Below are 11,501 nucleotides of genomic sequence, written 5' to 3' on the forward strand. Positions count from 1 at the left end.
GACACTTATGCCTAGCCCTGCACCAAACTCGTTACCTGGCATTCTCGGTCCTCCACCTTCTCTAACATCCATCACTCCTCAATCTAACCAACCCGTTCATCATCCAAATTCTATCACCATCACACCATCTAAACCCACATCAACATAACAATGACCCAGTCCTCCTTTTTCTCCACCACTTCCTTCATCCCAACCCCTATAAACTCAAACTATTACTCTAACTCGTATACTAACCTGTAGCCCCTTGTCTTCCCATCCTAAAACTTCCACTAGTCTTCCTCTTGTCATGGATCTAAGTTCTCAACCACTAGAAGTCCCCTCTTCTCCTCCACCACCTACCAAAACTCACCCCATGATTGCATGGTCTCAAACTGGATCTCTAAAACCAAAGCTCTTTGCCATTACAAAAGAGTTACCCAAAGTATCCACTTGCTACACTAAGGCACAACATGACCCTCAATGGCATCAAGCCATGAATGAATAAATATTTACCCTTTTGAACACTGGTACATGGGTACTAGTGCCCCACACTCAAGATCAAAACATCATAGGATGTAAGTGGGTTTATAGAATTAAACAAAAAGCTAATGGTACCATTGATCGCCACAAGGCTCATTTAGCTGCTAAAGGCTTTCATTAACTATAAGGTATTGATTTTGTTAAAACTTTTTCTCCGGTCATCAAGCTTGCCACTATTGGAGTTATTTTATCATTAGTAGTAATTAGCAATTGGTCAGTTTAACAACTTGATATATCAAATGCTTTTTTACATGGTGTTCTAGATGATAATATTTTTATGTCTTAGCCTCATGGCTTTGTTGATCTAGACAAGCCCCACGTGTCTACAAACTTAAAATATCTCTATATGGTTTGCATTAATCTCCGAGGCAATGGTACAATAAATAAAATTTTGCCTTGGAACAAGGCCATTTTGTCAAGTCAAATGCTGATGCTTCTCTCTTTATCTATAAAAAACGTGACATCCAAGCTTATTATCTTGTGTGTGTGGATGACATTCTAATTACTGGCAATAATTCATCATTCTTTAATCATATCATCGGTAATTTAAAGATCTCCTTTATGGTCATAGAACTTAGCTCCCTAGAATATTTACTTGGAATTAAAGCTACCTCCACACCAACTAGACTCATGCTCACACAACATAAATACATTGGTGACCCTTTATCTCAAGTGCAAATGGACAATTGTAATTCCATTTCAATGCTAGCTTGTCCCAACACCAAACTTAGTGCACCTCAGTGTGATCCATTTGCTTAACCACAACTTTATCGAAGCATAGTTGGTGGTTTTCAGTATCTCACATTCACTCATCCAGATATAGCCTTTCCTGTACATAATGTCTCTCAGTTTTTGCAAGACCCTCGTGATCCTCATTGGACTATCGTTAAACGCATCATGCGTTATTTAAAGGATACACAAATGTTTGGACTTCATATTACTAAATGTTCATCTTATACTGTAAATGTATACTCGGACGCTGATTGGGCTGGCAATATTGACAATCAAAATTCAATCACTGGATATACTGTTTTTATGGGGAAAAATCTAGTATATTGGAGCACCAAACACCAAGCAACAATGGCCAAATCATCCACTGAAGTTGAGTATCGAGCTATAGGCGTTGCCACTATAGAGATTGTATGGTTAACTTCTCTTCTTCATGAGATCGGCCACCCTCCATCCACTCCATCAACTTTATGGTGTGATAATATTGGAGCAATCTATTTAACTGCAAATCCTATTTTCCATGCTCATAGCAATTAAGCATATAGAGGTAGATTTCCATTTTGTTTGGGACAAAGTATCAAAGAAGGAGTTGCAAGTTCATTTCATTTCCTCAAAAGACCAACTCACTGATTTGTTAACTAAAGCAATTTCCAGGCAGCGACATCGCATTATCAATTGGCAATTCCACCCATACCTGGTTCAAATTGAGGGGGTGTGATAGAGTTTATTCATACAAAATTCTAGTCCCATTTGTATTTTATATCCACTTGTATTTATATCCCGGTATTATAGTCAACTTAGGAAACCCAATCCATATCAAACTACAATTTTATATGCTCTATAAATATTCTCCAATAGCTTAATAAAATTCAATTAATTGCCAAGAGTTCACAAATAAGCCTTTTTCTTGTGATGATCAACTGGTATTTTAAATTTAATTTTTATTATTAAAATTACACTCAAATTATTAATTTTATATATTTTAATTGATAATTTAAATAGAATATGTTTTATTAATAATTTGTATTTTAAACATTTAATAATTTTATAAAATATTTAAATTTTATTTATTTTAATATATAATATATAAAAATTTGTAAATATTATTATAAAAATATATTTTATATTTAATTTTTTTTAAATTAATATATAAACGGATTCGAAACTTTCCATCGAAAAAAATCAAGGCTATGCATCCTTAAGAGAAAATTTGAAACTCTCCATTCCAAAAGAAATTTTTATTTGCTTTTGTCTGACTGATAACTAAAATTAAAATTAAAGTCATTTACATAATTACATAATTGAAGAAAAAGGAAATTAACATAATTGACATGATTAAAAAGAGAAAACTAATATAATTAATATAAAAGTATATAAGAAATTAATATAATTATCAAAATAAAATAAACATAATTAATATAAGTATAAAAAATAAGGTCTGGGTGAATGTGAGTTAATCCGGATCTATGATATTTGAAAACTAAATTCAAAAACGTGCAAGAGATAAGCACAGTAGCAAAGGGAAGAGAAAAGTACGAAGGTGTGACTCTTCTATTTATAAACTTCAATTCTCTGTTGGAGTACTTTGATTTTATGCAATAAAAATGTAATAGTTCATGTAATTATATGATAGACTAATGAAATTAATATAGTAAAAATTTTAGAATATTTTACATAAATATGAGTTATGATTCATGAATTAAATTCGTGTAATGGGTTTTCAGTTTTTTTTGAATAAGTATTAAAATTAAAATAGTTAGAGGAAATCAGTATAATTGATTTTCTTTCTTGCTTTTCTTTCATTTCTTTCTATTAATATTCTCTTTGAGCAGTCACGGGTGAGTATTTTCATTGTGACAATCTATTCTCTTTCTTTTCTACTGTTTTCTTTAATAAATCTAAAATCCATATCCATTTAGAATAAATTTTGAATCTCCTTAAATTTATTATTTTTGATAGATTTGGAGTAAATAAAACCTAAGATCTATCTTTATTGATACGTATATATGTTGTGTTTCTTTTCTCTAATGGAGTTTTTTCTCATTATTAGGGAGTTTTTATGTGTGTTTATGGGTGATTTATTATTATTATTATTATTATTATATGATAATGCTCTACAAGGTGTAAATCCTTTCTTTAGCAAAAGATTTAAATTTGAAGGTTATTCGTTGAGACTCGAAAAAGAATCATGGAGTCAAAGGCCCATTTTAACACAATTAAATATTCTAGTAGCTAATAACTATTTTAGTAATTATCAGCTATTTAATTAGTTGTTAATCGTTAGATATTAACTGTTTATATTGTGATTTAAAATAGAAATATTGGTAAAAATAATTATTGAATTAGCTGTTAAATGTAAAAGTAGTAGTACCATCTTTTTTACCCTTATCAAAATACTCCCTAAAAAGATAGAAATGTGACTTTTTATAAACTACTCATTAGCCTCTAAACACTATATACCGCCGAAATAATATAAATAAAAAAAAATAGTATTTTGATTTGATCAAAATACTGAAATAAAATTTTTTGTTGAACATGACTAAAGAGTGGAGCACACAAATGCTTATTAGCCAATCAATATATTCTATGAACATTATTAAATCTTCTAAATTCTTTGTTTTATTTTTTGTAAATTGATTAATTTTATTTATATAAAAATATAATATATTGATTTATACTTATTTTTGTATTCTTCTTTTAATTAATGAAATTTTTTTCTTTTCATAAAAAAAATTAATTTAAAAGAAAAGGAAATCAAAATACTTTAAAATTACAACATTTTGCAAGTTTTTATGATGCAACACTTATTTTGTCATATGAACCCACAACACATTTGGTTATGATTGAAGCTTTAAATGTTGTATCAATATTAAGAGATTATGCATATGACTTGGTTTGAATGAATCAATTTGTACCATAAAATAAAGATGGATCCATTATTTGAAAAATTATATTATACATTGATTAACCCATGTGAGATAATTTATAAGAAATAATAATTAATATATATATATATATATATATATATATATATATATATATATATATATAATGGGCCTTAAAAGATGGTAATTATTAAATAGTTATTATTTTTTTTAATTTTAAATAATTATATATATATATATTTTTATTATTCTATCATTTTATATAAAATGATATTACCCTTTCGCTATATAATTCCAAAAACATGAGATGAAAGCCACTCTAAAATGAATTCTCAATCATTAAACAGTCGAGCTTCCATCGGGGATTGGACTAAAAATAAGAAAACACATTGAATAGCACAAAGGCATATCAACAAAGAATGAAGATTAATGTAAGGGGGAATTTCTTAAAAAATAATTTAAAAAAAATAATTATGAGGGTTTGATTTCTCTAATCCAAGAGAATATGTAGGGGCTTAATTATCCAATAATTAAGTTGAAGCTTAATTTTTTTTAGTTTATTTTTTTTATATTATAAAAACTTTATTATTTGTTCTTTGTAATTTTGATTCACCTTGTATTTTCTTTTTAAAATTTGGTTAAATTTATATTTTAATTCATTTAGTAATTTTTATTGAAGTTTAATTAAAATGAATAAAAATTAAAATAAGAATTGCTTTATCAATTAATTTTAAGTAAGTGACATTAAAATAATCTCTAAAGTTGAAAAATATCAAGTTTGAGTAATTTTTATTGAAGTCTAATTAGAATGAGTAAGAATTAAAATTAGAGCTAATCTGTCAATAAATTTTAGATCAATAATATTAGAGTGATTTCTAGAACCATTAAGTATTAAATTCAAATTTCAATCGAACTCAATTATTTCAAAATAAAAAAAATTAGAACTATTTTACACTGAAATTGAAAATATTTAAAAATTAATCAAATACAATAAACTCAAAATTATTAAAAATTAGACTAATTTAATTCCGTCTTTGTTCTCTTTTCTCGCCAGCTTATAACGAATTGGACTAGACCGCAACCATGTCTAGTATGGGTTGGGCAGGATCTCAATAAGTTGAATACTTTTGAGTACTTGATTTAATATTAAAAAATATAAATTAATTTTAAATTTTATATGTTGAGTACTAATTATTTAAATATATTTATATAAATAATTAATTAAATATAATATATATATTATAATAATAACAATAAAAATATATTTTATATAAATTATTAATTAATAAATAAATAAATAAATTTAGATATTATAAGCAAAATTACTCGTGTGTTGCTATGGGTTTATAAATCGTTATATATATATATATATATATTTAAAATTTTATATATATATATTTTACAATGATTATTATTATCTTTTTCACGATAAGAGGAAAGAGAAAAAAGAGGACACAATTATTTTAAGAATCATTGCTATTTTGAACATTGATTTTGGGTATAATTTTATTATATATAATGTTACAATATAAATAAAATATTTAAATTTATTTAATAAAAAATAAAATAAAAAATAAATAAGTATATAAATCATGCTTAAGTGATAAAAAATTAAAAAAAAATAAATAAATAAGGGCTTAAAGGAAAAAGCTGTTTGATTGCGTGATGGAGTATGGGGGATAAAATATTGGATCGTCTACCGTTATTGTGAGGGAAAAAAGGCACTGTTTTATGAACAATGAATGAATATTATTTTAGCACATTGTGTAAAAGAGTAAATAATTAATAATTAATTATTTATATAATAATTTAAAATAAAATTATTATTTATAAATTATTCTCTCAATTTTTAAATATTAATATTAATACTAATGCTACGTGAACTATCTATTAAGAGAAGGTATGGGCGGATGACGGAAGCGATTAGTCCATCTTCGATGCAGCGAGCGGACACATTTATCCCACGTGTGCCCATCTGCTTTCACTACGCGTAGATTTTATCATCTACACAATTTCTGTACACACGACAGCTACTCGTTCACATCCAAGTTCTCGATTCGCCAATTACTGTATTTCTTTATATAGTGGGGCCTTCTCTGCTTCTTATTCTCAATGCTTCGTTCTTCAACTAGCATCCTCTCTCTAAGAAGTCTTAGCGTAGCATCCTCATCTGCTTTTCTTCTTTTGGAAAAGCAATCATCTTTCAATTTCGATCAAACCCTTTTGCGTTTTCTTCGCAATTTATCGGTTCCTTTGGTTTCTCAGTCTATCACAACAGGAGATTCAAGGCCTGCGTTGTGTTCTTTGAGATTTGATCATACCATGGCTAGCCAATCCGAACCTAAATCAGTCTATGACTTCACTGTTAAGGTAATTTTATTGTTTATCATAATTTCTATCTAAGAAATCGTTCTTTTGACTTTGATTTTGAGGTATTGGAATCGTGTGAAGCATGGATTCCTTATTTCAAGACATGGGTTTTGGGTCTTCTGATAACAAAGATAATATTTGTATTCTAATCTAAAAATTGAAGCCAAATTGATTTCATTTTGTGTTTTTCCTTTGTAGGATGCTAGGGGAAACGATGTTGATCTCAGCACTTACAAGGGGAAGGTTCTCTTGATTGTTAATGTTGCTTCACAATGGTATTCATTTCCTCCCTTTATTTTTGCTTGTCTTTTTGTGTGGGTGTGTGCCTGAAGGAAAGAGATTGAGGTGTTTCTTTCTCATCTAAAATAATATTTCTTGCTTCACCTGTTTTAACTGAATTTCATTCACTGATAATTAAAATCAACGTCATGCGAGGCAGTGGGATGCAATCTCCAGTGATTCGTTTTGATGAAAAAACGAATTCTCTAATTGGGAAGTGGCATACGCCTTTGTAATGGCTGAAGGATGCTTTTCTACTGCTCATGTTTGTGATTATGACTCTGATTATATTTATCTATTCTGTTGATGCAGTGGCTTGACAAATTCGAACTACACTGAGCTGACTCAGTTATACCAGAAATATAAGGATCAAGGTTTGTTTTAATACTTCTCATGTGTAGTGTTTTTAATGTTTATAAGCAGGCATACTATATTCATCATGATCTAACATTTGTTCTGGGATAGTGTACTATCCTTTTGACTTCTTAATGGTTCTTTGTATTGTTCAATGGGGATATATGAAATTGCTTGAGCATGGTCAATCATCCCTGACCAATTTTCATTTGCTGTTATGAACCCTCTTTTATGTTATTACTTGCTTTTGTACTTATACAGGCTTGGAGATTCTGGCTTTCCCCTGTAATCAGTTTGGATCTCAGGAGCCAGGTACCAATGAACAGATTGTGGAGTTTGCTTGTACTCGTTTCAAGGCTGAGTATCCAATATTTGACAAGGTAATACCTGAAATCTGAATTGCTCCACAATTTATGGCATTATAATTAATTTTACTTTCCAAATTGTCTTGTGGTTCCATGTACTTGCGCTTTATATCTTGAACTTAAAAATATCTTCATATAGCTTGGCAATCATGTCAATATTTTGGTTAATTCTGAGTTGCTACTCTTTGTAGGTTGATGTGAATGGAAACAACGCTGCTCCTCTTTACAAATTCTTGAAGTCTAGCAAAGGTGGAATTTTTGGGGACAACATCAAGTGGAATTTTTCCAAGTTTCTGGTTGATAAAGATGGCAATGTTGTTGACCGTTATGCCCCCACTACGTCCCCTCTCAGCATCGAGGTGAAGATTTGTTCTATAACATTTCTATACTCTACCATGATATTTAGATTGTAGATGTATGATCAACTGATATTGATTCTTGTTGATGATAATACCCTTTGCAGAAGGATGTGAAGAAACTGCTGGGGGTTGCATGAGTGCGCAAGGCAGGCCTAATTAAATTATGGGAGATAAGTGAGGATATCACTATGAATAAGCACCATGAAGGGATGTACTTTATAGGATCTTTTTCCCTTCTAAAATCATGTTAAGATGTGCATTGAAGTTGATCCTTTGTACTTTCTGTACTCTTTCATGATTTCTTTTTCTTTTGGTTGGAATCTGAGTGATTTAATATTTAGATTTTCTAAGGTATCATGTTTTGATTAAAACGTATCTTTTTTTTTTCCCTCCATAAATCTATTATTTTAAAGATTATAGAATGAAACCTACAAGAACAATAGCCAACTAGGCTGTGATTGTGCGAGATCTCTCAGTTTAAGGCAAAATAGGCTCAATGCCAAGAATGGTCGGTTATTGCAATTTTGAGTACTTCAAAAATCTGGCTAATAATTGTAGTACTGCGATTTGACCCGACCTTGAGGCTGGTTTCAGTTCTAGTTGGTCTAGATTTGCCTTTTTACGATTTGTCAAAAGGGTGAATCTGAATTTGCCTGAACGCCTCTTCAAGGTTTAGATTCAATTTTGAGCCTCTCTTCAAGGTTTCCATTCAATTTTGATTTGATTTAGTTTAAATTTAAAGATTCAATTTTTTTTTGAAATGAGAAGATTTGGTTTGGCTTGAAACAGAATAGGATAGTTTCGGTTCAATTCATTTAGAATTTAAGTTAAATATGAATTTGATTAACTTTAATCTTAGATTCGATTTAAATTGATCTAGTTTCAATTCAAAATCGACTCATGTCTATTCTAACTTCGATCAACTATTTGTTCTTATGATGACTTGATTCTGTGATAGTATTGAATATTTTAAATTGACTTTAACCCTTTGTTTGGATTGATGGAAAATAGAGAAAAGAAAAAAAAATAAAATTTGGTTTCTATCAATTCTCTTGTTTGGACATCAATTTGAAGAGAGAAAAGAAGAGAAAGGAAGAGAAAAGAGGGAAAGGAAGAGAAAAGAGGGAGAAAATATATTTCTCCTGTCCATTGCATCTGCTCCAAAAAATTTCTCTCTAAATTGGAGGGAAATGTAGGGAAATTATTGTTGCTTACGTGGAAAATACTTCAATACCCTTCAATTACTTTAGTAAAAAAATATCTCTTCTGTTCCATTTTTGCTCCTCTTTGCTGTAGAAAGTATCTCTCATTTTCCATCATTTTTACTTTTCTTTTTGTAGCAGAAAGTTATGTGAAAATGCTTCCTTCATTATTTTTTTCAATGATACTTTTAATACGTTTTATAGTATAATTCAGTCATGAGTTTTACCATGTGAATTCTATTTCATGCTGGAAGTTACCTAAATACATATTAGAGTTTCAACACTGAAATTAAACAAGTTTGAAGTATGATCAATGTTCCACATGCTATTTAAGTATAGATAAATATGATCAATGTACATGTGGACTGTCATTTTCTTTATGATATAAGAAAACAAATAAGGGTATAAAAGATATTTTCTATTGTAACACTTAATTTTTAAATAATTATTTTATATGTAAATATTAATATTTTATTATATTAAATATTATGAAAATTTGTCCTTCAAGTAGATGGGGGATGTGAGGAGGATGTCAGTCATAGGATTAAAGCCGGATGGTTGAAGTGGAGACGTGCCACGGGAGTTTTATGTGATCGTAAGATTCCCAATAAATTAAAAGGAAAATTTAACCGTACAGCCATACGACCGGCTATGTTATATGGTAGTGAGTGTTGGGCACTGAAAGAGTTGTATACATCTAAGTTAAGAGTTGCAGAGATGAGAATGTTAAGGTGGATGAGTGGCCATACTAGACTAGATAAAGTCCGTAATGAAAGTATTAGAGAAAATGTTGGAGTGGTGCCAATTGAAGATAAGTTGAGAGAATAGAGATTAAGGTGGTTTGGTCATGTGAAGCGTAGAGATACGGAGGCTCCAATTAGACAAGTAGAGCACATTAGGTTAGAGGATAGAAAGAAAAAAATGGGTAGACCTAAATTGACTTGGAGGAGAGTAGTATAACATGACTTAGAAGTATTACACATTTCTGAGGATTTGACCCAAAATCATTCAGAGTGGAAAAAGCGAATCCATATAGCCGATCCCAAATTTTTGGAATAAAGGTTTAGTTGAGTTGAGTTGAGTTAAATATTATGAAAATTTATTTGAAATTTATTTGAATTTTAAAAATCGGGTTTGATTTTCTTAAAATAATAAATTTCATTAATTTTTAGAAATTAATTTAAAAGACTACGTGGCAAATTTAAAAATATATTTAGACTCCATGAATTTTTTTGAGTTTTCTGAATTTTTTTTTTAGAATTTTCGGGTCTCGTTTTGGGTCACAGAGTAGAGTAAAAATTTAATTTTATGTATTCTAAATTGAACTGGCCGAATCGAGCCGAACCTGATCGGACCGATCGAATCAGACTGGTCCTCTTTTTCTTCTTTCTCTCCTCCCTCGCGCATCACCCAATCAGCCTCCTTCTCCTCTCATTTTCTCTCTCCTCTCTCTTCCTCCTCGCTGGCCAGCCACTGCCTCTTCTTTCCCCAGTCACCAGCGCATCTCCCCCAAGCCTGCTCGCCATTTGCTGACGTCCCAGGTAGTCGAAAAATCACACCAAAGTCCTCCCTTTTGCGCACATGACTTTTCAACTTCTAAGGCCAAATTTGGCTGATCCAACCACCAATCGGACCGAGTCTTATCCCAAACACCTCTACTTCTTAAGAGTTTTTCATAGATACCAAGATTACAAATTTTCATTGAGCGTATTGTCCAATTTTAGCCCATTTTGATTTTTGATATAATTTTCTCCCAAATTGGAAACCCCATGAAAATTCCGAGAGTACCGACATGCTCCACTCGACGAGAGCTTCACAACAATATAAATTTCAAAATTTTCTGACACTGAAATCCCAATGGGTCCCACGGACTTCACATTATTTTTTCAGGCTTTAAATGAGCTTATTTATTTTTGCAAAAAATTATATTCTAACCCCTGGTTGTATGGGCTTCGCGTAGGTACTTTTGTTTTGTGAAAATTTGACTAGCGCCTGGATCTACAATTTCGATTCGGATAGACAAGCTGCTAGAGCCGTTTCAAAATCGGATTGAAATTGCGGTCCTCTCCATCATTTGCAGATGCCCCAGACGCATTCTAAGCATCGGAATTGGCGTAAATAAACCCGAACATTATGTTTCTTCATTTACCTAATATCGGGTTTAGAATAAAAATTCATAAATATTCGTGGGTTGCTAGAAAATTATAATTCCTTTTGCATTAGCTTTACAATATTGTTAAGAACTGCGGAGCGAAATTTTAGAAATTTTAGAACTCGTTTGAATGATTTTTTATAAAATGTTAGTTTTGGGGATTAAAATGTAAATTTTTAATTTTGTGAGTAATGCCTATTTTAGAGGGACCAGGAGTGGCCATATGATATTGATGGGATATGGATTGAGGTGTATGAGATAGAAGAGTTATTTGAGCCATTGTGCAA

At 30.5% G+C, this 11,501-nt stretch overlaps 1 protein-coding gene across 1 annotated transcript; it reads left to right on the forward strand.

Annotated features, from left to right (window-relative positions):
* The first annotated feature begins 6,115 nt into the window (after nt 1-6,115).
* LOC110660852 (probable phospholipid hydroperoxide glutathione peroxidase) lies at nt 6,116-8,242 on the forward strand. The gene is made up of 6 exons (XM_021819290.2): nt 6,116-6,503; nt 6,702-6,778; nt 7,095-7,156; nt 7,398-7,516; nt 7,693-7,860; nt 7,965-8,242. The coding sequence occupies exons 1-6, from the start codon at nt 6,246-6,248 to the stop codon at nt 7,995-7,997; spliced, it is 717 nt and encodes a 238-aa protein (XP_021674982.2). The 5' UTR covers nt 6,116-6,245; the 3' UTR covers nt 7,998-8,242.
* Nucleotides 8,243-11,501: the final 3,259 nt, after the last annotated feature.

Source organism: Hevea brasiliensis, chromosome 9, assembly GCF_030052815.1.
Source record: "Hevea brasiliensis isolate MT/VB/25A 57/8 chromosome 9, ASM3005281v1, whole genome shotgun sequence".
Lineage (NCBI taxonomy): Eukaryota > Viridiplantae > Streptophyta > Magnoliopsida > Malpighiales > Euphorbiaceae > Hevea > Hevea brasiliensis.

Excerpts from the sequence above, each read along its gene's own strand:
- LOC110660852 (XM_021819290.2), top strand. The coding sequence starts at position 6,246 with ATGCTTCGTTCTTCAACTAGCATCCTCTCTCTAAGAAGTCTTAGCGTA. Across the intron at positions 6,504-6,701 it reads TCTATGACTTCACTGTTAAG|GATGCTAGGGGAAACGATGT; the intron begins GTAATTTTATTG and ends TTTCCTTTGTAG. Across the intron at positions 7,157-7,397 it reads CCAGAAATATAAGGATCAAG|GCTTGGAGATTCTGGCTTTC; the intron begins GTTTGTTTTAAT and ends GTACTTATACAG.